This window comes from Bos javanicus, chromosome 22 (assembly GCF_032452875.1).
Source record: "Bos javanicus breed banteng chromosome 22, ARS-OSU_banteng_1.0, whole genome shotgun sequence".
Lineage (NCBI taxonomy): Eukaryota > Metazoa > Chordata > Mammalia > Artiodactyla > Bovidae > Bos > Bos javanicus.
In genome coordinates, this window is record NC_083889.1 from 59,679,626 (window position 1) to 59,704,502 (window position 24,877).

General features: G+C 49.7%; 1 protein-coding gene across 2 annotated transcripts in view; it reads right to left on the reverse strand.

Moving 5' to 3' along the window:
- KBTBD12 (kelch repeat and BTB domain containing 12) overlaps nucleotides 1-24,877 on the reverse strand; it is a 51,300-nt gene that overhangs the window by 13,240 nt on the left and 13,183 nt on the right. For both annotated transcript variants that reach the window (XM_061397298.1, XM_061397299.1), the window contains exons 3-4: nucleotides 21,454-21,724; nucleotides 18,457-18,607 (exon numbers count right to left, since the gene is read on the reverse strand). In XM_061397298.1, coding sequence (XP_061253282.1) covers nucleotides 18,457-18,607; nucleotides 21,454-21,724 — 422 coding nt within the window. The remainder of the gene's footprint in view (nucleotides 1-18,456; nucleotides 18,608-21,453; nucleotides 21,725-24,877) is intronic.

The window sequence follows — 24,877 nt, forward strand, 5'->3', positions numbered from 1 at the left end:
CATCTCCCTCCCATCCCACCCCTCCAGGTTGATACAGAGCCCCTGTTGGGGTTCCCTGGGACATACAGCAAATTCCCGTTGGCTCTCTAGTTTACATATGGTGATGGAAGTCTCCACGTTACTCTCTCCACACATCTATCCTGAGATGCTTGCTAAGCAGTGGTGAGGCCCGCTGTGCACACCGCCAAGCCCAACCCCGTTGACCCCTGGTGCCTGTCGGTCTGTGCTCACGCGCGGGGCAGATGCACACTGGCTCTCAGGGACCCTCCCTTGAGAGGAAGACTTTGCCGTCTGAGTGTGAGGGTGGCCCAGTTCCGACATCTACCGTCTTGTGGTCGTTAGGATTCCAGGGACCTGGCTGTCGAGCAAACATCCTTTCCCCTCCCCCTGGTCGCCAGTACGTTTCTCCCTCTCCTCCTGTTTTTGTTTTATTTCTGGCAGCACCGACTCCTAGCTTGTGGGATCTTACCTCCCTAATGAGGGATCAAAAGTGTACCCGGTGCAAGGCAAGGGCAGAGTCCTGACCACCGGGTCCCCTCTCCCTCTCCTCTCAAGGGGCAGGAATCTTCCCCCCTCAGGGCAGGGCCAGCCTTTGGTAAATTTTAGCTTTAGGGTTCAAAGGGAGGCCCCAAACCCGAATGCCCACTGTGTCTTCCGTTTTCGGCAACACGGTGCATTCAACAGGTGCTGTCTGCAGCGCGCTCGGGATGAGCTGGGAGAGGACTGAGGCGTATTTCCTGCCGTTAGGAAGCTAAGGGGTGGAAAGCCACACGGACAAATAAACAGAGAGCAGACATCATGACAGGCACCTCACAGGAGACACGGTTAGGCTCGGAAGTCCAGAGGCTGCAACAAGCTAACAAACACCATGTACATAACTATGGCTCTAAGTCCCACCCTCCACCGGGGCAGTGATGGCACAAGGATTTCCAAGCCACCGTAATAAGAAACAGGAGCTTGCCCCACAAGGAGAGGCTGTAAACGTCAGGCTGTCTCTGCCTGTCTGAAGTGCAGCTCCCGGGAAGCAGGTGAGGTCCCTGGAGGGGAAGGCAGTCCTCTCATCGGTGACCTCACTGCACACAGACCCCATCGGACGACCTGCTCTGCATGGCCCATCAGAGTCGGGACGGTGCCAGCCTCCGCTACCCCGGAGGGTCCCGGAAGGGTCGCGGCGGTGGGGGCACTTGGCTCTGGTGTCTACAGCAACACCGAGACCAGCGTTGAGACCTCTCGGCTCTCACAGCCTCTGCCCAGAGCGTCGTGCCACTTAGAGACTAATCCCAGGACGCCTGGTGGCGTCTCTTCTGCCATTTAACCCCTTGCCTGCCCATGTGCGGCCAGCGGCCCTCCCCGCCGTGTGCGGCCCTCCCGCCCACCACCGTGCGGTTTTCAGTCTTCCTTCCTTCGCTGTCGCTCAGTCGCTCAGTCGTGTCCAACTCTCTGCGACCCCATGGACTGCAACACGCCAGGCCTCCCTGTCCTTCACCATCTCCTGACGTTTGCTCAAACTCATGTCCATCAAGTCAGTGATGCCATCCAACCATCTCATCCTCTGTCACCCCCTTCTCCTCCCGCCTTCAATCTTGCCCACCATTGGGGTCTTTTCCAATGAGTCAGCTCTTTGCATCAGGCGGCCAAAGGATTGGAGCTTCCGTATCAGTCCTTCCAATGACTATTCAGGGTTGATTTCCTTTAGGATGGACTTGTTGGATCTCCTTGCAGTCCAAGGGACTCTCAAGAGTCTTCTCCAGCACCACAGTGTGAAAACACCAATTCTTCGGCGCTCAGCCTTCCTCGGAGTCCAGCTCTCACGTCCGTACTCGTGTTACAGTGCGTGTCGCTCGGCCCTGAGTGAATGCGAGAGGACCGATGGGAATGGCTTGTTCTCACCCGGGTTGGGCCCACCCAGAGTAGAAGCGATGGAGGAGAGTGCGGGAGGAAGCCTTTTCTTCCCCCATTTTGCTGATGGAGTCTGGCCCGTTTCCTGTCTCAGGACACATCCAGGGGTGAAGGCTGTAAGCACAGGAAGCTCTTAGCGCTTTCTCTCTTCTCCGCCTGGATAAATAATTTAGCCCATTACTGTGCCAAGTCTGAGTGGCTGCACTTCCAAGGAGGGGCCACGCGAGCCTCAGTCAGCTGCGCTCTCTGACGCTCACAGACCCACTTTCCCCCTGGCGCTGGGGTGGCCAGAAGCTGCTTCGTGCAACGGATCAGGGAGTCTCTGTCCGAGGGGCAGGACGGCTTTAAGGAAGAGGCTTTGTCCGTAGCCGCTGACCCTGGCAACCACCCGTCAGGTAAGAACGAGACTGCTTAGCTCCCGCTCCGAGATGGGGAGAGCGGTTGCCGGGCTGGTTTCTGTTGTTAATACGAGCGCTTGTGATGATCGGTCAGTGGAGGCGAGCAGAGGGCATGCGAGTCGCTGGTCATCAGGCTGGCACAGCCGGCAGCCAGCGCCCTGGATGAGATCAGAAGTTCACATAAAGCCCGTCAGGGAAGCTCTCCCAGCATAATGTACAAGAAGCAGGGGGCTTGTGCTGGAGGTTGCTGGGATAATTGGAGTGCTTGTCACTTCCGTCTCCATGTGGCTAAGTGCCTTTAATGGTGCCGTTCAGCCCTTCACGTAGCTGTGCCTGCTGCTTGGCTGGCAGAGCTCACAGGCTCCACTCGCGCGATACGGGCTCTGCCTTTGCTTATGACCGTCGGCCCCCGAACGCACCCCGTCTCCCCTGGATGTGATTCCACCACCAAGCACATTCTCGGTGGCCCTCTAGTCCCAGCGACTTACTGAGCTTAACCTGAAAGTGGAGGCTGATTATATAAACCATCCCACGAAAGCATGTCTTTATTAATAAGTCAGCGCCGGCACTAAGAGAGAAGGCTTTTGATCCTGCAATGGGATCAGAGCATCTTTAGAATTTCAATGAGCCGCCCTGGATCTCTCACTTCTGTGCCACCAGAGCCTGACTTGCCTGTATTCAGAAACAGGCGCACGGAAGTTCTCTTCACAAGCCCTACGTCAGCGGACCTCCGGGGCAAAATACAAACCGTAGTTCTCTTGGGGTGGGAGGGGGTAGATTACAGAAGAGGGTGCCTCTCTCTCCTCTTTTATTTCTACCAAGATGAAGATCTGCTCTTTGTGTGTTTGGTCATCATGGTCTTTCCCTGTTCGGAGATGAAATGTGTCCCCGCACAGAGTCTTGGCCAGGTGCTGGGGACAGCAGGGCGTGGTCCTTCCCTGACATCCGCTAGGACCTGCTGTCCACGGGGCCTTGGCTGCAGTGCGGGGGTTGCTCCTGTGTCCCTCCCCCACAGGCTGCCATCAGGAGCTTATTCTGCCCCGCTCTGGGCTGGACCCCAAAGGAAGGGTGATTCTGGAGCACTTCTGACAAGCTCCCAGAGTTGCTTCCATGGCTCAACAAGCTCTTTTTTTTTTCGTTTAAAAGAAATATTTATTTGGTTGTTGTAGGTCTCAGTTGCAGCATGTGAGACCATGTTCCCTGATCAAGCATTGAACCCATGTCTCCTGCATTGGGAGCTAGGAGCCTTAGCCCCTGGACTTCCAGGGAAGTCCCTTAGCAAGCTTTAATAAATATATTCACTGCTGCCGGCTCCCATGGACCTTGGAAAAAATCTGTGGGCTTTTGAAAACAGAAGATGAAAGTGGAGGTGTTGGTTGCTCAGTCGTGTCTGACTCTTTGCGACCGTAGCCCACCAGGCTGCTCTGTCCATGAGAGTCTCCAGGCAGGAATCCTGGAGTGGGCTGCCATGCCCTCTTCCAGGGCATCTTCCCCACCCAGGAACCGAACCCAGGTCGCCCCCATGGCAGACAGATTGTTTACTGTCTGAGCCACCAGGACAGCTTTGGGCAATATAATTTCTCTAAGTCTCAAATGTCTCATCTGTAAGTTTTGGATAATAATTTCAGTTTCGTAAAGCGTTGCAAAGATTAACTTACACATGAAGGGGGAGAGTGGTGAGGAGGAGCAGAAGTGTGTTGCAAACCCAAGCATCACCGCTAGGACAGGAGTTTGATTTCTTCCCACACACCCGCGACAGCAAGCAGCCGGCATGCAGCAGGTCCAGGGGATGGCCATCCCTCCTCCATGTTCCAGGACGCTGTGTTAGAAAGCCGGTGTTCACGGGAGCCACTGAGGTCTTCGGTTTGCTTGCTCTCAACTTAATTATCTGCGTGTCTGTAATTAAGGGCTTGCTGACTGAAGGGGCGAATCTCTTAAACGCTTCCTTCGAGGTTGGATGGAGGCGATCAGAGGCTGAAGGGCTGAGCGATAAGCTGAGCCTCCGGGCAGGGAGACGGGTTCCCTGACGGCGCATCAGGTCGAGCGTTTCGGGGGTGGGAACTGTCAGGTGCCCCACAGGAGGCAGGCGGGAGGGTCCTGTTTGGGGGGGTGTCCGGGAGTGAGGCCGCCTCGGGTCGGGGGGGAGGGGCTGCTCTGACTCACATGTGGGTGCAGTCTCTTCCTGACAGTATAATGCCCGGGCGGCGTCATTCTCACTCAGGCTGCCTGCTCTCTTTTTTAATTCATATTTATTTATGTATGGCTGTGCTGGGTCTTCATTGCTGTGCATGGGTTTTTCTCTAGTTGTGTCCATGGGCTTCTCATCGCGGTGGCATCTCTCGGTGCAGGGCACAGGCTCTAGGGCGTGCAGGCTTCAGTAGCTGTGGCCCATGGGCTTAGTTGCCCCGTGGTTTTTGGCATCTTCCCGGGTCAGGAATCAAACCCGTGTCCCCTGTGCCGCACTGGCATACAGATTCGTTCCCTGGTGGCCACTGAGCCACCAGGGAAGAGCTCTGCTTTTCTTCTGCTCTCATTTAGGAGTTCCAGATGTGAAGCCTGAACCCCAAAAGACACAACTTCACTTCTTGTCCCTTGTTAGTTAACTCAGGGCTCTAATGGGTATTTTCAGAAAAGAAAAAAAGCCCTTCAGCACACAGTGAAAGGCAGGGCCACCTGCCTGCACAAACTCCCCGGCCACGCCCAGGAGTGTCCGGCTCACCACCCAGGCAGCGTTGCTCTCTGTGCGGCGCCCTGCTCACCCTCTGACCCTGCCCGTCCATCAGCAGCCTGCTTGCTCTTCCAAACAGATGATCGGGGAAAATCGAATAAAAGAGCTGAAAGACCAAGTTCCACTGGTTAGCGCTCGACTCTGCTTGACTTTGGAGGGAAATTCGAGTGCGTGAAGTGTCTGACAGTTACCAAGTGGGAATGCAGACAGTTGACAGAAGTTCTGGCTCCAAGTCCCGGGCACCAAAGAAGCTGCAGCCTTATCTGTGGCTGATTCTGGACAACCGCTGGGCTTCCCTCCGGCCCAGTCCTGGGTGTCTGTGGGACTCAGCGTGCCTTGCCCCTCTGCTCTTCCAGACGCTGACCCATCTCTGCATCGTTTCTGCCCTGACCGTCCTCCCCAGCTCGTCCTGCAGGTCCCAGCAGGTCCAGGAGCTGAGCCCGCAGGGGGGTGAAGGGAATGCCTGCCAAGGTCAGAACCTCGGAACTGGCCTCCCGGCACCTCGCCACCCTCAGGCCGGAGCCCCCAAACGTCTCGGGTCTGTCCGTCTCCCGGAGGTGTGCCTGGCTTTCAGCCATCCCTCTGCCCACTCCTCCCCTCCCTGCCTGTCTCCCTGGCCGCCCTGTTTGCGGCACCCTGTGCTCCAGGCTGGCTCAGCCTGGGCCCCGAACAGTGAGGTAGTTCCCCTCTAGGCCTCTGTGGAGGCTGGTCTCTGCCTGGACGGGTCTCTCCTCCCCAGGAGGACAAATCCCTACTTCAAGGCTCAGCTCAGCCATCACCCCGAAGAAAGGCATTGTGTCTCTGCAGGCGGCCATTCCCTCCTGCAGGCGCCTGCTGCTCTCTGAACAGAGATCAAGGTTCCTATAAAGATGCTGGTCCTGTGTGTCTTTCTGGGCTGCAGGGTGGACAGCAGAAGGGTGTCTCGTTCACACCCGTGCACCCCACGCTCCTCACTGGGGCAGACAGTCGGGAAACAAAACTTAACTGAGTGCGTGCGTGGTCCAGCCCCTTCCCCACATCGCGGGTACCATTTTCTTCTTCTACTCTTCTGTCAAAACACAAAGTGACGACTAGCTTTCTGGAACTGGTCAAGCCCTAAGTCCAAACAGCTGAACACTCACTTCCTGTCAGATTATAAACACGGTCTGCGTAAGGATACAGGACTCCCGGGGCAGATATGGAGCTTGTCGGTGTCTGTCGTGGGCTCACCTTTGCCCCCAGGTCTGCCTGCCTGAAGAGTCACTGACCTCCCCTAACTCGGGCTGGATGTACCCTGCAGGACACAGGCTGAGTTTATACCAACAACTCTGTCTGGTGACCGAGAAAAGGTGCTTTAATCAGGTGTACTCCTCAGCTTGCGAACGTAGACGCACAGACGGAAAGTGTGAAGGCAGAGTATGCATCATTCTGTTCCCTGAGGTTCTTCTAAAGGGGGCTTGATAGTGTGTGGTGAATAGTTACTGTAGAGAAAAGACCTCGGGGCTTCCACTGGCCCAGTGGTTAGCACTCCAGCGCTTTCATAGCTGGGCCCAGGTTTGATCCCCGGTCACTGAACTAAGATCCCACAAGCTACACAGAACAGCAAAATAAAAAAGTCTTAATAAATACGGCATATTGACCTCGTGTGTAAATAAAATCATTTATAGAAAGTGATAATTTGTGCTCATTCCTATATCTACCCAAGAAAGGGGAAAGGAAGGGAGTATCTAAAAAATTATCACACACATGAATCAGGATAAACTACTCGAAGATAATGCATTGTACTCAAAAACGACAGGATTTTAAAATCGATATCTTCTTCTTTAAAGCATTAAAAACTTTCCATTTCAACTCTTCATGCTGTTTTAAAACATATATTACATTGTCCCTGCCTTAGTGAACTGATGATACCAGAGTCAAGGTTTTCTTAAGGACTGAGAAGTAACTATACACTCTGCTTCCACAGCAGGCCCCAGACACAGACGGTTCTGTACACCAGGCCGTGTGAAAACAGACCTGGATTTGCTTTGCTGAACCTGGATTTGCTTTTGGTGTGGCTTTGAGCAATTGACCTCTTTTCATGAAAGCAAAGCATAGAAAGTGTACTGCCCAGGGTTTCGGCTGCACCCTTACGCTCCTCTGCAAACACAAACAAGTCAGAGACCCAGACAGCGTCCGCCAGACGTCTCTCATCTGTTCTTGGTAGCGGCCTCATCCCTGTCCACCCGGGCTTTCACACCGGAGCAGCTTCTGACATTCTCTGCTATCAGCGTCAAAATCGCTGTGCACGTCTGGTTGGTTTTATGTGTATATATAATTTCATGTATTTATTTTTGGCTGTGCTGGTCTTGGTTGCGGGGCAGCTTTTCTCCAGTTGCGATTTCTCACTGCGGTGCCTTCTCTTGCTGCGGAGCGCGGGCTCCAGGGCGTGTGAGCTTCAGCAGTTGTGGCTCACGGGCAAGGTTGCTCCGAGGCCTGTGGGGTCTCCCCAGACCGGGATCAGAGCTGTGTCTCCTGCACGGGCAGGCAGACTCTTCACCTCTGGGCCACCGGGGAAGCCCCTCCAGTTACCTTTAAGCAATCTGTACGTATATTTCGGACGTTGACTTCCTGTCTCTCCGAGGTGCTAGAGAGCAAGTCTAAGCCTTTGTGTGTGTGGTTTGTGGTTTTTTTTTGTGCATAAACCTCAGTCTTGGGAAATTGAAGGCAAATAAGAAATACAGCATTACAATTATATATCGATCCAACAGAGAGCAAGTTCGCACTAACCACCACACTGAAACATGGAACTGCCGACTCTGGGTCTGTAGGAGATCAGTGATGAAAGTGACTAGAGCTGAGTTGTGACGTGAGTTCAGTTCAGTCGCTCAGTCACGTGGACTCTCTGCGGCCCCGTGGACTCTCTGCAGCCCCGTGGACTGCAGCACGCCAGTGAGAATCCCAGGCAAACTCTGGCCTCTGGGAGCCCTTGATTCTGGGCTCCCCAGTGAGGGCGCCAGGTAATCAAGGCGAAAGCCCTTCACAGGGTTCCCTGGAAAGACCTCTCATGGGTACTGACTGCAAAAACACAGCGAGCCATTCTCTCTGGTTCAAAGCCACTTCAGCTGTTGCGTCTCTAAACTCAAGTCTGCTCTCAGAATAAAGGGGGGCACTGGGACTCCCCACTGAACTGCTTTGGCCGTTGAAAAGGCACCTTCTTTCCTTGTCCAGCATGAGCCTAAGAAGCGTATCTCTAGGCCCAGAAGACTCTCAGGATGAGATCAGAGCACACCCAGAGCCCGCCCTGAGGACGTGCAGACACAGGGAGCTCCGAGCAGTGCCTGACCTGTGTTCCTGGGACACGCGCTGTGCAGGGGGGTCCCCTGTCCCTTCACCTCTGGTCTTTCCTAAACACCAGCCGGGGCGGCTCATGCACCAGAGGCTTAGTCAGTGTGGTGAGCATATGAAAACACCCTCCCTGAACACGGTGTCTCCTCTTCCCTTCCTCACCCAGCATCTGAACTTTGCCACATGCATCCCTGCGGGCATTCATACCAGAGTCGCCCAGCGTTTCCCACAGACCAGGCCCCAGGCCCCACTTCAGACCTGCCAGCCCAGAATTCGCCACAGGTCGGGGCCAGGAATCTGCCATTAATGAATAGCTTGGGTGATGTGACACATGTTTATATTTTTTAAAACCTGCTTCAAGGGGACTTCCCTGGTGGCCCAGTGGTTAAGACTCTGTGCCTCCAATGCAGGGGGCACAGGTTCAAACCCTGGTGCAGAAACTAAGATTTCACATGCCGCTTGCTGCAGCAAAAAAAAAGTAAAAATAAATTTAAAAAAATTTTTTTAAAGCTTACTTTGCAAAACATTAAAAAAATACTACTTCAAATTTTATCAAAAGACATAAACAGGCAAAATCAGAACAATGATGAAGCTTGGTCCTCTCGTAATTCACCTCTGGACTGCTCACTGACACGCATTTATTGCAGCAACTGGAACCTTCCACGTAACCACCCCCATCGAGGGGTGCCATCACCCAGTGAAAACGACCCCATGGCCCCGTGGGGAGACTTGGTATTAGCTGGCTGCCTGGACAGGAAAGTGAAAAATCTGTGCTTTGCAAAATTCCCTACAACGCCTGGAGCTCTGACGCTGTTTGAGGCTTTTTGCCCTGGTGGAGGAGCAGGAGAGAAAGGTCAGTTCCATCAACTGATGTTTGTGAGCGCCGGTCACGAGGGGCAGCCAGGCCGGCGGCCAGAACAGACACACCCAGACGAGCGGGTCAGCTCTCTGCCCCTGGGTGTCCGGGGAGCCTGGCCAGAGTCCTGCTGAGAGCAGCACCCCCGATTCACACAAAGCACCTCGAGGGGTGGCGTCCTGCCAGACCCTGAGGGTGCACTGGTCTAGACGCAGAGGCTTAAAAGCAGAGGGGAGAGAGGAAAGCCAGCTGCAGAAGGGAGGCTTGTTCGGGGGTGACCCCCAGGGCCTGCGGTGTGGCGGACAGGGATGTGGCCGAGTGGCTGCCGGGGCCGGCCCAGGACAGGTCTCAGCGTTTCCACAAATAGCTCTCCCGGCTCACTTTCTATATTTGACTTCGCCTGACCCATCAAGTTAAAGGAACTTCGGCATCCAATTTGGCTTTTTAAAAACACTTGAGGAAAACCCCAGGCATATTTATGAGTGCACTGCCATTGCAGAAGAAGCATACTGCGCCCAAAGCTGCAACTGATACTATGAAATCCGAATTCTGTCTCACAAAAACTGTTTTCAGAGAGAGAACCCTCGGTATCACATTCTGTCAGTATTTTATAGCAGAGCATCCAGAGTTGGGTTTAATGAGGTGGAGCCCAGAAGGTTTTCTTTCTCAGAACTTTACCACAAAGAGTGTACAGAGGACTGCTCCGGCAGTCCCGGGGCTAAGACGCCACCTTCCAATGCAGGGGGTGCAGCTGTGATCCCTGGTCGGGGGCCAAGATCATGGCATCCGGTCCCATCGCTGCATGGAAGCATAAGGGTAAAAAGTGGAGACAGTGACAGATTTTATTTTCTTGGGCTCCAAAATCACTGTGGATGGTGACTGCAGCCATGAAATTAAAAGATGCTTGCTCCTTGGAAGGAAAGCCATGACCAACCCAGAGAGCATATTATTCTGCTGACAAAGGTCCGTCTAGTCAAAGCTGTGGTTTTCCCAGTATTCATGTATGGATGTGAGAGTTGGACCATAAAGAAAGCTGAGCACTGAAGAATTGATGCTTTTGAACTGTGGTGTTGGAGAAGACTCTTGAGAGTCCCTTGGACTGCAAGGAGATCCAACCAGTCCATTCTAAAGGAGATCAGTCCTGAATATTCGTTGGAAGGACTGATGCTGAAGCTGAAACTCCAATCCTTTGGCCACCTGATGCGAAGAACTGACTCACTGGAAAAGACCCTGATGCTGGGAAAGATTGAAGGCAGGAGGAGAAGGGGACGACAGAGGATGAGATGGCTGGATGGCATCACCGACTCGATGGACATGAGTTTGAGTGAGCTCCGGGAGTTGGTGATGGACAGGGTTCTGTTAAGACACAGCCCCTCTTCCCTGCTCTTCCTGAGAACCAGCTGCCCAAGGGAGCTCTCAGGAAAAAGTCAGCGTGGAAATCAGCTCATTTAAAATACCTGGAGTTTTTAATAAGGGCATCATTGGCTCAGTGGTAAGGAATCTGCCTGCAATGCAGGAGATTCGGGTTTGATCCCTGGGTTGGGAAGATTCCCTGGAGGAGGAAAAGGCAACTCACTCCAATATTCTTGCCTGGAGAATCCCATGGACAGAGGAGCCTGGAGGGCTACCATCCTTGGGGTCGCAAAGAGTTGCACACGACTGAGTGTGCATGCACTTTACTCATAAGGCTTCCTGGAGACTATTTAAATTACTTTAAGTGCTCCAGAAAGTCACCACCAGAAGACTTCCCTACTAAATACACACGTAAATGCATGAGCAGTGGAGTCACTTTAGCAACAACCTAGACAGATGCTTTCCTGAATTGTTATTTTATTTTTAAACATTTATTTATTTATTTTGTTATGTCAGGTCTTAGTTGCAGCATACGGGACCTAGTTCCCTGACCAGGGATCGAACCCAGACCCCCTGCATTGGAGGTGCAGAGTCTTAGCCACTGGCCCACCAGGGAAGTGCCTGTATTTGTATGTTAAGAAGGAAACATATAGTTCTCCAGGAACAACCTCCCAATAGCTTACTAATGCACTCTTTGCTAGTCTGTCGTAACTTCTGGGGTCATTTTCATCTAAATTCAAATTATTCATGGTGTCTGTCATGATGTGGTTTTCCAATATGGGCATTTTCACAATAAACATTTAGTGCAGATTTTAACTTAAATCTTTACAACACGAATCAAACCTCCAGGGGCAGCATTAGCCAGAGAGAGTGCCCGGCAGTCTGACGTGTGCAGCTTTAGCTCCTACAGGAGGAATACGTCCTGGTCAGTATTCCCCCCATGCAGGGGCAGGCTGTGTGAATGGACACCGGGCCACTGCGCGTGTCCTCGAGGGGAGGGCGGGAGGAGAGTAGAAAGACGGGTCCTTTGACTCCAAAGGCCTGGGGACGGGCGATCCCAGCACCAGGACGCCCCCTCCGGGCCGCGAGGCCAGCGTGGAGACCTGCCGGGGCAGGAGCTGGAATACCTCATGCTTCTGAAGATGGGAAAGAATCTGGGGCCATGTTAGGACACTACAGTGTAAGGGCACCCCCTGCCACTTTTTTAAAAACACGTTTTTAATTGGTGGCTCAGAGAGTCAAGAATCCGCCTGCAACGCAGGAGACCTGGGTTCCATCCCTGGGTCGGGAAGATCCCCTGGAGAAGGAAATGGCCACCCGCTCCAGCATTCTTGCCTGGAGAGTCCCACGGACGAGGAGCCTGGTGGGCTGCAGTCCACGGGGTCGCCAAGAGGCAGACACGACTGAGCGAGTAACGCACTGACACACACACCTGTTTTGTTGCTGTTTTGTTGTGTTTGTTTTTGGTTGCTTTGTGAGGCACATGGATGTTAGTTCCTCGAGCCGGGACCAAACCCACGCCCCCTGCATGGGAAGTGAGAAGCCTTAACCATCGGACCGCGGAGGGAGCCCTCCCTCCCCAGCTTATTTCACAAGGTAATAATCACCATCTCTACTGTTTCCTGGGCTCCTGAACACACAGCACAGCGTTCATCTCTCTTAAGTGCCTCGTTTTATGAACGAAGAAAACAGACTCAGAGAAGTGAACCCACTTGCTGGAAATCATAAAGTGAAGTCGCTTAGTTGTGGTCGACTCTTTGCAACCCCGTGGACTGCAGCCCACCAGGCTCCTCTGTCCGTGGGACTCTCCAGGCAAGAATGCTGGAGCGGGTGGCCATTTCCTTCTCCAGGGGATCTTCCCGACCCAGGGATGGAACCCAGGTCTCCTGCGTTGCAGGCAGACGCTTTACCGTCTGACCACCAGGGAAATCACAGGGTATTCGTAACTTACAGGGTAGGGTCTGTCTGCAGGAGGAACTTTGTTTCAGCCAAGAAGCCACTTGGGGAGTCTTTGTACAGATGGGATTAACTCAGAAGACTTATAAAACCATAACCCGGTGAAGGTGAGGCCGTTCGTCACACAGCCCAGACTGCCCCTTGTGACTACCTCCCTCCCTGCGATAGTTAGATCCGAGGCTTCCCAGTCCCTGTGGCTCCAGCTCTGTAACGGTCCCCCTCACATGACAGAGGCCAGACTGCACGCCCGGAACACGGGTGCAAACCCCGAACAGAGGCAGCAGCGGGGCCGTGATGGGCATCGGAACTTGACTCTGCAAAACCTGGAGTCTGTGCTGAAAACACCTGGCCTACTGGCCCCAGAGGATGTATCAGTACGGTCTGTGCGTCTGCACAACGGCGGACACGGGCAGTGCAGGTAGGTCGTCTGCACAGTCTCGTCTGGACGGGGCGCGACAGCAGTGGGAAGTGAAGAAAGCGTTAACGGCAGTGAAGGGCAAAGGAAGGGCCGTCGAGACGCGGCAGCCAGCAGAAGCCGTCCTTCGAACCCAGGGGACGGCACGCACACGCAGGGAGTGCGACTTTGGTGCTCATGATGACCGAGTCACTTTTAAAGTTACTTTAGCTTTGAAGTGGGACAGATTTGGGTCTGAATCCCGGATTTAATCACACTGGGTGATAAAAGGAAACAGAGGCCTTCGCTTTCAGGCTGCTGTGAAAACTGACCGTGCGTGGAAACAGCACCTGGCGTTTAGTGATTCTTCGGTAACTATTACTTTCCCTCCAAGTAATTTCTCACGAGATAGAGAAGAATGTGATAACTTAACATTGTTTTTTTCTAGTTAAAAATGTTGGCCAAAATTTGACACTTAAAGGTGCTGGCACGGGGACTTCCCTGGCGCTCCAGTGGCCGCACGTGCGCCCGTGTGGCAAAACCCACCACAGTATTGTAAAGTAATCACCCTCCACTAAAGTTGATTAATTTTTTAAAAAGAAAGGAACCAAGATTTCTCAGAGAATCTTACCAAGTTTTGCATAAATATCATCTGAAAAATGAAATGGAAAACTTGCATAAATACCACGGAAACACACATGAAAGAAAATAATCTCGAAAACGCTGAAAAACAAAGAATCCACTGTGCATTGCAGGGGAATGCAGGTTCCATCCCTGGTCGGGGAACTAGGATCCCGCCTGTCGTGGGACAGCTAAGCCCACGCGTTGTAAGTACTGAGCCCCACTGCCACAGCTAGAGAGCCTGCGCACCTCAACGAAAGATCCCGAACGACGAAGCTAAGACCCAACACGGCCAAATAAGCAAAATGGTCCAGATGCTGGCATCAATTATCTGGAAAATGTAGCTATACAGACTCTCTCAATTTCCAACGCCGGGAAAAGTTTCCGCACTACCGCGAACTCAGACTGCAAAGCTGGACAGTCCACCCACTTAAAGGCAGTGTTCCTGTAAGTAAGACGATGAACCTTTTGCAGACAAAGGCCTTGTCCATGTGATCATCTACGTGCTGCTGGACAAGTAACAATAACACAAAGATTCAAAATGCAAACGCCCATTAAGGTGAGCCAGCAGGAGACTTTAAACACAGAGTCGAGGGAGCTTTGCGCTTTCCTGGGTGCACCCAGGAGTTACGGCACAGAAAACCTTGTCTTTTTTTGTACCACACCCTGGTGGCTCGGCAGCAAAGAATCTGCCTGCCAACACAAGAGACCTGGGTTCGATCCTTGGGTCAGGAAGATCCCCTGGAGAAGGAAATGGCAACCCACTCCAATATTCTTGCTGGGAAAATACCATGGACAGAGGAGCCTGGCAGACTACAGTCCATGGAACTGCAAAGAGTCAGACACGACTTAGCGACTGAACAACAAACAACAATTCTTTTTGTAAATGGACTCTAATCTGAAAAACGAGTCTCAGAAAAAATGCACTGGAATGGAAGATTGCTGATTTAGATCTAACGTGGGATGAACATTTTCAAAGAATTTCAGAAAGTAAACAGAACTGGACACACACTCATAAGGGATCTTAAACCGAGGTTCTCCAGATGACCCCCAGAAGCGTCTGGTCCACGGACAGTCCTTGAACTAAGAAGTGTGTGCTCAGTTGCTAAGTCATGTCTGACTCTTTGCGACACCATGGACTGCTGCACATCAGGCTTCCCTGTCCTTCACTATCTCCCAGAGCTTGCTCAAACTCATGTCCATTGAGTCGGTGATGCCATCCAACCATCTCATCCTCTGTCGTCCCCTTCTCCTCCCGCCTTCAATCTTTCCCAGCATCAGGGTCTTTTCCAATGAGTCAGTTCTTCGCATCAGGTGGCCAAAGAATTGGAACTTCAGCATCCATCCTTCCACTGAATATTCAGGGTTGATTTCCTTTAGGATTGACTGGTTTGATCTCCTTGTTGTCCAAGGGAGTCTCAAGAGTCTTCTTCAGCACCACAGTTCGAAAGCAACAATTCTTTGGCGCTCAGCCTTCTTTATGGTTCAACTCTCACGTCCATACATGATTACTGGAAAAACCACAGCTTTGACTAGATGGACCTTTGTTGGCAAGGTGATATCTCTGCTTTGTTATACGCTATCTAGGTTTGTCATAGCTTTTCTTCCAAGGAGCAAACGTCTTTTAATTTCATGGCTGCAGTCACCATCTGCAGTAATTTTGGAGCGCAGAAAATAAAGTCAGTCACTGTTTCTGTTTTTTCCTTCATCTATTTGCTATGAAGTGATGGGACTGCAAGGAGATCCAACCAGTCCATTCTGAAGGAGATCAGCCCTGGGATTTCTTTGGAAGGACTGATGCTAAAGCTGAAACTCCAGTACTTTGGCCACCTCATGCAAAGAGTTGACTCACTGGAAAAGACTCTGATGCTGGGAGGGATTGAGGGCTGGAGGAGAAGGGGACGACAGAGGATGAGATGGCTGGACGGCATCACTGACTCGATGGACGTGAGCCTGGGTGAACCCCAGGAGTTGGTGATGGACAGGGAGGTCTGGCGTGCTGCGATTCATGGGGTCGCAAAGAGTTGGACACGACTAAGCGACTGAACTGAACTGAACTGATGGGACTGGATGCCATGATCTTAATTTTTTTAAATGTTGAGTTTTAAGCCAGCTTTTTCACTCTCTTCTTTCACCTTCATCAAAAGGCTCTTTAGTTCCTCTTCTCTTTCTGCCATTAGAGTGGTATCTGCATATCTGAGATTGTTGATATTTCTCCCAGCAATCTTGATTCCAGCTTGTGATTCATCTGGCCTGGCATTTCACATGATGTACTCTGCACAGAAGTTAAATAAGCAGGGTGACAATATACAGAAGACGTACTCCTTTCCCAATTTTGAACGAGTCTGTTGTTCCACGTCTGGTTCTGACTGTTGCTTTTTTTCTAACTGTTGCATACAGGTTTCTCAGGAGGCAGGTAAAGAGGTCTGGTATTTCCATCTCTTTAAGAGTTTTCCACAGTTTGTTGTGATCCACATGGTCAAAAGCTTTAGCACAGTCAATGAAGCAGAAGTAGATGTTTTTCCTGAATTCCCTTGCTTTTCCTATGATCCAGTGGATGTTGGCAATTTGATCTCTGGTTCCTCTGCCTTTTCAAAATCCTGTTTGTACATGTGAAAGTTCTTGCTTCGTGTACTGTTGAAGCCTAGCTTGAAGGATGTTAAGGATTTCCTTGCTAGCATGTGAAATGAGCGCAATTGTGCGGTAGTTTGAACATTCTTTAGCATTGCCTTTCTTTGGGTTTGGAATGAAAACTGCCCTTTTCCAGTCCTGTGGCCACTGCTGAGTTTTCCAAATTTGCTGGCATATTGAGTGCAGTGCTTTAACAGCATCTTCTTTTAGGATTTGAAGTAGCTCAGGTGGAATCCCATCACCTCCACTAGCTTTGTTCGTAGTGATGCTTCCTAAGGCCCACTTGATTTCACATTCCAGGACGTCTGGCTCTAGGTGAGTGATCACACCATCATCGTTATCCAGGTCATTAAGACCTTTTTTGTACAGTTCTTCTGTGTATTCTTGTCATCTCTTCTTAATCTTATCTGTTTCTTTAGGTCCTTGCCATTTCTGTCATTTCTTGTGCCCATCTTTGTGTGGAATGTTCTCTTGGCATTTCCGCTTTTCTTGAAGAGATCTCTAGTCTTTCCCATTCTATTCTTTTCCTCTATTTCTTTGCACTGATCACTGAGGAAGGCTTTCTTATCCCTCCTTGCTCTTCTCTGGAACTCTGCAGTCAGTTGGGTGTATCTTTCCCTTTCTCCTCTGCCTTTTGCTTCTCTTCTTTCCTCAGCTGTTTGTAAAAACTCTTCAGATTCATTTTGCCTTCTTGCATTTCTTTTTCTTTGGGATAGTTTTGGTCACTGCCTCCTGTACAATGTTAGGAACCTCTGTCCATAGTTCTTCAGGCCCTCTGTCTATCAGATCTAATCCCTAGAATCTATTAATCACTTTCACTGTATAATCGTAAGGGATGTGATTTAGGTCCTACTTGAATTGCCTAGTGGTTTTCCCTACTTTCTTCAGTTTAAGTCTGAATTTTGCAGTAAGGAGTTCATGATCTGAGCCGCAGTCAGCTCCTGGTCTTGTTTTTGCTGACTGTATACAACTTCTCCATCTTTAGCTGCAAAGAATATGATCAACCTGATTTCTGTATTGACCATCTGGTCCTTTCCATACAATTTACAAAAACGACCCCGTTGGTTTTACTTCACATTTAGCTTAGTCGTGTTTTCACGCTGGGGAGGGGCTGGGGATCTCATTGCGCTTCCATCGACAATCACTTCTCTCCCACTTTCGACTGCCTCCAGCTGCAATATAATCAGTAGATCGGCCCTGTGCTCCTTGAGTTCCATAGACATCAATCCCAGGAGACTGGTCCTAGCATTGATGTTATCTCTACTGGGCGATGGCACTGCATGTGGTTAGAACAAAAGCAACAAATGTATACCCAGAGGAAAAACTTAATTATGATCTCAAGTGAGTCTCCTAACTGAGGCAGTCGTAAAGCATGTGACATAATGTTCTTGTGCTTAAAATCACACAACTATTAACGTTGCAGTGCTTTAATTATTTTCCTTCATGCTGTGCTCGCAGCCAAGAGATAATGGCTCCCATTTAGATTAAAAAAAAAGAAACTACTCAAAGCCTTGGTTGCTTTCAGCCCATATTTCTTTTTTTTTTTTTTTTTTGCCATTTCTCTGTTACCCATTATTTTTGCCAGTTGGCCAGCACTGCAGAAGGGGTTGAAATAAAGACTCGGCATCATTTCACCAGCGCACTCAGCCTGTCTCAGCCCGTTTGCCCATGCTCATGGGAAGGCAGGCTGGCGTGATGTTAGGAGGAGGGAAGCAGCTTAGACCAGGGCTGGGAAGGACAGGGAGGCACCAAGGATGCTCTGGAGTCGCTCGGATCCACCTCAGTGGGAAGGAACCAGCCTCTCACCAACCCCTATTGGCCAGCGCAAGACCACACACACTCATTTCAGAGATAAAACAAATGCATTCAGAGAAGACATCATTTGATGAACCTTAGTGGAATTCTGGTGAGTGAGGCAAAGTGAAGAGGGCTGGCATAACCTGTGGCATTTTTTTAACCCTCTACCTGTTTCTTTAATTAGTGCCAAGAACCAGGTGGTTGTTAAAGCCTGTGTTTTGATCCACGTAAGGTGGCCAAAGGCTTCTTGCCTTTTCCCAGCATTTTACCTGGTGGGCATATAATGAGCCATCACTACTGGATTCCAGATGACGGAAAAATTTGATAAAAGTAACCTTGCTTTCAACACGTCAGTGGACTTTCCTGTAATCTTATCTGACTGTGCTCTAGAAAATAAAAGAAAATTGGAGGCTAGTGCTGTGTGTGGCTGAACTGGGATGCGAGAAGAAAGAACATTTCATTGTCATGGAGGCAAACTGTGGAGAAAAATAAAAGGAGGTATTTAGCTTCTCCTCACCCAGAACATAAATCTCACTGTTGACCACGGCTGTGCTGAACCGGTACTTCGAGTACTTCATGGGCGCCCGCTCCGTCCATTGGTCTTGGCTGGGGTCGTATCTCAACAGCTTGTTGCTCAATCGATCAGGTTCTTCGTCAGGAAGATCCATCTATATGAAATATGACAGCCAATATAATAACAGCCCATTTAGAGATCGTTGTGAGCACATGAGTGCAATTAATCAAAGCAGACAGCCAACAAGATAAGTAGAGGTTAACTACAGTGACTTCTATTCACAGACACACCAAATCCCAAGGCTTGGGATTATAAGTACCGTGTCAATAGCGGAAGGATTTATATTCTGTGCTAATGGGGCTAAGGTGTTGGTGTTAGCAAAGAACCTGTGATTTCAGCAGGGAGACAGTATAGCGTTTTTTTAAAAATGAAGCATTGCAAAGCCTTAAAAAATCAAGCCAAGGTTTATTGAACACTATTTAAAGTGTAATTTTATTTTACCAAGCTTTATAGTGGTTGGTTAAATAATACTTGTGAGAAACTAACTTTAATAATTTATAAAGCGTTTTTCTTTAGAACATTTTTATAATCGAAATAAAGCAAAGCTAAAAAAACAATTGAGTGTTTTAGTAATGAGAGTATTTTTATACCATAGTATAGGAGTGGTTTGAATTTAATTTTAAAGATACATGGATTAATAGAAATTATTTGCAGTTATTTTTATGTATTTATTTTACATTTGTTGTTCAGTCGCTGAGTCATGTCCAGTGCTTTGCGATCCCATGGACTGTAGCCCACCAGGCTCCTCTGCCCATGGGATTTTCCAGCAAGAATACTGCAGTGGGTTGCCGTTTCCTTCTCCGGGGGATCTTCCTGGATCAGGGATCAAACCCACGTGCCCTGCATTGGCAGGTGGGTTCTTTACCACTGAGCCACCAGGGAGGCCCCATTTATTATATATGTATATAATAAATGTATATAAATATATATATAATAAATGTGTGTATATATATAATGAGTAGAAGCATTAGAAGCTAAATACACGTAGATGTGCGTGGCTTTCCCTACTCCTAAATTCCCAGCAACACGGTGACAAACCTCAGGTAAAGTGATATTTCCGTCTGCAGCCCGTTAGGAGCCCCTAAGGCGCCAAAAGCCAGAGACGACGGAGCAGCTTTTGCTGTTGTTTCCGTGCAGGTGTCCAACACAGAAATAATTTCCTTGCTTATGAAAGTCACGCAATTAGCTTTTGCTCAGGGTAATAATCACTATACTGCCATCACAGCCCCAGGCTGTCTTGCAATTTAATGTATTGTATTCTGTACAGATTAGCAAAGGCTTTCATTATCCAGGAAATAGTCACATGTTCAAAGACATTATAAATTAGGAAATACTGACTTTATTGTTTTAATTTTCCTTATAATTTAAGTATTTAATCTCTACTTTAGTGTTAAAAAATCGAAGGAAAGCTTTTCTTTGGAGCATGTTCATGCAAAATTAACTACGTAATGAATAGCTCTGAAAAAGCTTAATTACAAATACTCTGTCAGGTTTCAGCTACTAGCTGTGATTAAATCTAAGTTAATTTTCAACGCGTAGCATGAATTTACAACATGTATTAAATGTGGTTTAAAATTTTAAGAACAAGTGTGATACATCCTACAAGGCAGAATGGAAGCTCATGAAACGAGCAAAGAGACGCATCAGACAACTGAGGTGTCATGAAGCAAATCCAGAGAAAGGAGGACTCATACAGGCAAAAATAAAACTAGTCTATGTCGTGTGAAGCTCCAGTCCTTTGGCCGCTTGATGCAAAGAGCTAACTCATTGGAAAAGACCTTGATGCTGGGAAAGACTGAGGGCAGGAGGAGAAGAAGGAGGCAGAGGATGAGATGGTTGGGTGGCGTCACCGACTCAATGGACACGAGTTTGAGCAAGCTCTGGGAGACGGTGTAGGACAGGGAAGCCTGGCGTGCTGCAGCCCTTGGGGTCGCAAAGACTCAGACACGACTCAGCAACTAAACGACAACGCCGTGGGGACAGGCAGTGAGCAGTGAGGTTAATCTTTTTACGAACGCTGGATGGCCGGGGCAGAAGGCAGCTGGGTGAGGCTTCTGTGACAGCCCCAGGCGCTGGCGGGGCCACCAAAGCACAGAGAAGCGGCCACTCTGGTCCCAGCCCCCGGGCTCCTCCATCCTGCAGCCCTGCCTCGCCGAACTCCAGTCTGGCCTCTGTCTCCCTCTCTGCTGACGCCCAGCAGAGACAGAGGGGCTTAAAATCACTGTGCCCTCTTGTGAAAATGGCTGTGACATCGCAGATAAGTATTTCAATTTCCTGCTTAGAGTGAGAAGCTTTATATGAAAAAGGACCAAAGAGTTACGCGCCCCCGGTCACACAGCTGCAGCGCAGACAGAACCGGGCTGGGGGTCCACTTCTCTGCCTCGAGCTGAGATGTTTCCCACACATAAGCCCTCAGCACAGGCCTCGTTCATCGTCCACGAGAATGGGTGGGTTTTGAGGGACGCAGCACAAATATTGAGTGAAGTCAGGTGTAGAATAACGCACTTTAAAATTCATTCCCCTAAAAAAATAAAATTCATTCCCCTAAACTGCTTTATCAGGCTTCCCAGGCAGCTCAGTGGTAAAGAACCCGCCTGCTAATGCAGGAGATGTGATTTGAACCCTGATCCAGGAAGACCCCCCTGGAGGAGGGAATGGCAACCCACTCCAGCGTTCTCACCTGGGAAATCCCATGGACAGAGGAGCCTGGTGGGCTATGGTCCACGGGGTCACAAAGAGTCGGACATGACTCAGTGACTAAACAACGACAGAGCTTCGGTCACACTTTACAATCTTCTGTTTAATATTCTATAACATAAAGAGCATGTTACCAGAAACGCGAGCCACCCTCTTTTAGTACTCAACGACTGCAACGTTTTTCAACAGAGCGGCCAAGCTCAGCGCAGCCATGCCACGTGGGCACACGGGAGCTCTCTTAACCTGAGGGGTCCAGCCTCCAATCACGTAGAGTTTATTGTTCACCGTGGCAACCGCATGGCACGCCAGCTGCAGAGGAAGTGGAGACACCCTTTTCCAGGTGTCCCGTTCCACAGAGTACTTGTCAACACAGTTTGTGATAAGATACTGGTTTTTAACTTTCATCTGCCCTCCTATCACATAGAGGTCGTTATGGACGGCGCCCAGGGCGTAGAGCTCTCGAAATTCTGCCGTGCATAACTTCTCCCAAAACTGGTTTCCTCTGTCGTGGTACCTGTGAATTAGCAGAGAGAGAACCGGGATTAGATTCAACGTAAAAACGAGCTGCCAAAGAAACACAAGTTTCTTCTCCGAAAACAACATGATTTGGTTCTTCTAATTGGAGAGGAAGAAACATCAATATAAGACAGTGATACGTGCTGGCGTTTGATCGCTAAGTCGTGCCTGGAAAACCCCAGGAAAAACATGGGAAATAAGAAAAACAAAGGTTCTGTTTGGAAACAGGTGAAAAACTTACGTGTGTTCTGCACAGAGAACAGCTTCTGCGGATAGGGTACTCACTGCGCATCAAACATTTGACAGCTGAACCTGTTACAGGCATCTCCCCCAGCTGTTCTAGACCAACTCGTACATTCTTCCCCAGGAGGACGTTTAACTTCAGGTTGGGCAGGGAAGTTGGAAGATTGTTCTTTTCAACCCAAAGACTGCTCTTTCCCTTCAGGTTTGTCTGGCTGGTCACAAACTGAACGCCGACATTTATCAACCCTCAGGACAGCTGTCTTCTCAGTGATTTTAGGCAGGAAACCAGAGCTCCTAGCATCACAGACAATATTTTCACCACTGCTTTGAACTGTAGGGGATTTCAGAGAAGGGAGGATCGCGTGTCTACAGGCGGGGGCTCTGGAAACAGATGGTGAACGTGTCAATAGGATGGAAAATGGGTTTTGGAGTCTGGGGCACCGCCCTGGTGGCCCAGTGGTTAGGGTTTCACCTTCCAACGCGGGGAGTGGGGGTTCCATCCCTGGTGGGGGAGCTAAGACCCCACACACCTTAAACCAAAACAGAAAACAGAAGCAACATCATACCAAACTCAATAAAGACCTTAAGAACAGTCCACATTAAAAAAAATCTTCAAAAGCTGAGTTTTCGTTTTTCTGAGACACTGTTTAAGAGGCCAAGAACAAAAATATATGCCTTGAAGGTTGGGAAGTACATGTTTGCCGGGCGACTTGGTAATTGATTAAGCATTTTGAGGAGCTGAAATGCCCGGATGAAGCCGTAGAGCTCACTGTTTCGGACGTGTGCCAAACAAGGCAACGGCAGCGGGGAACCACGCGCCGTCCTTGCAGGGGCTGCCGGTCGGGAGACGACTGTCCTCAGCTGCTTGTCTACCAAAGCGTGAGAGACGAAAGAGATGGGAGGTGTACTTTTAAAACAGAAACAACCGACCGCAGTGCGAATAATCCACTCCCTCTCTTAAGTCGAGAAGAAGGGTGTCTGCGTGGAGGTCTGTGAACTACAGAGTGGAGGCGAACTGAAGAGCGTCTAAAGACGAACACTCGGGATGCGGGCGCGACACAGCGGAGATGCAGACATGCTCACGTGCATCACAAGCCTCTGCGAGGCCCACACCGTTTCTGCCCTTTGTTGTGCCTATCTTTGCATGAAATGTTCCCTTGGTGAGATGGGAACACCAGACCACCTGACCTGCCTCCTGAGAAACCTGCATGCAGGTCAGGAAGCAACAGTTAGAACTGGACATGGAACAACGGACTGGTTCCAAATAGGGAAAGAAGTATGTCAAGGCTGTATATAGTCACCCTGCTTATCTAACTTCTATGCAGAGTACATCACGAGAAACGCTGGACTGGAAGAAACACAAGCTGGAATCAAGATTGCCGGGAGAAATATCAATAACCTCAGATATGCAGATGACACCACCCTTATGGCAGAAAGTGAAGAGGAACTAAAGAGCCTCTTGATGAAAGTGAAAGAGGAGAGTGAAAAAGTTGGCTTAAAGCTCAATATTCAGAAAACAAAGATCATGGCATCCGGTCCTATCACTTCATGGGAAATAGATGGGGAAACAATGGAAACAGTGACAGACTTTATTTTCTTGGCCTCAAAATCACTGTGAACAGTGACTGTAGCCATGAAATTAAAAGACACTTGCTCCTTAGAAGAAAAGCTATGATCAACATAGACAGTGTATTAAAAGGCAGAGACATTACTTTGCCAACAAAGGTCCATATAGTCAAGGCTATGGTTTTTCCAGTGATCATGTATGGATGTGAGAGTTGGACTATAAAGAAGGCTGAGCACCAAAGAATTGATGCTTTTGAACTGTGGTGTTGGAGAAGACTCTTGAGAGTCCGTTGGACTGCAAGGCGATTCAACCAGTCCATCCTAAAGGAAATCAGTCCTGAATATTCATTGGAAGGACTGATGCTGAAGCTCCAGTACTTTGGCCACCTGATGCAAAGAACTGACCCACTGGAAAAGACCCTGATGCTGGGAAAGGTTAAAGGCAAAGGAGAGGGGGATAATGTAGGTTGAGACGGTTGGATGGCATCACTGGCTCAATGGACATGAGTTTGAGCAAGCTCCAGGAGTTGGCAACGGACCGGGAGACCTGTCATGCTGCAGTCCATGGGGCTGCAGATTTGGACACCACTGATTGACTAAACAAAAACAACAAATCGCAAACCTGGCGCTGACGTGCCCTTAGGGAGCACTGTAAGACCCTAACGATGCACACAGCACTGGGAACCTCATTCAATCCCCAAGCAACACTTCTGACAATGACAAGGGTCCATCTAGTCAAAGCTATGGTTTTTCCAGTAGGCATGCACGGATGTGAGAGTTGGACCGTAAAGAAAGCTGAGCACCAAAGAATCAATGCTTTCGAACTGTGGTGTTAGAGAAGACTCTTGGGAGTCCCTGGACTGCAAGGGGATCCACCCAGTCAATCATAAAAGAAATCAACCCTGAATATGCCGTTGAGGGACTGATGCTGAAGCTGAAGCTCAAACACTTTGGCCACCTGATGCGAAGAGCTGACTCATTAGAAAAGACCCTGTTGCTGGGAAAGATTGAAGGCAGGAGGAGAAAGAGGCAGGAGAGGATGAGACGGTTGGATACCATCAGTGACTCAATGGACACGAGTGTGAGCAAGTCCGGGAGTTGGTGAAGGACAGGGGAGCCTGGTGTGCTGCAGTCCACGGGGTCACAAGGAGACACGATGCAGCAATGGAGCAGCAATACCAGCAAACGCTTCTGATTATCTCTCTATTCGCCTTGCTGACAGTTTCATCCCTGGGGGAAGAAACTGATGCTTCACTTGTCGAAACTTCACTTCGCTTTTCGAAACTGATGCTTCACTTCTGCCCAACATGGGAGAGCCTGTGGGTCACACGAAACAGGGTGA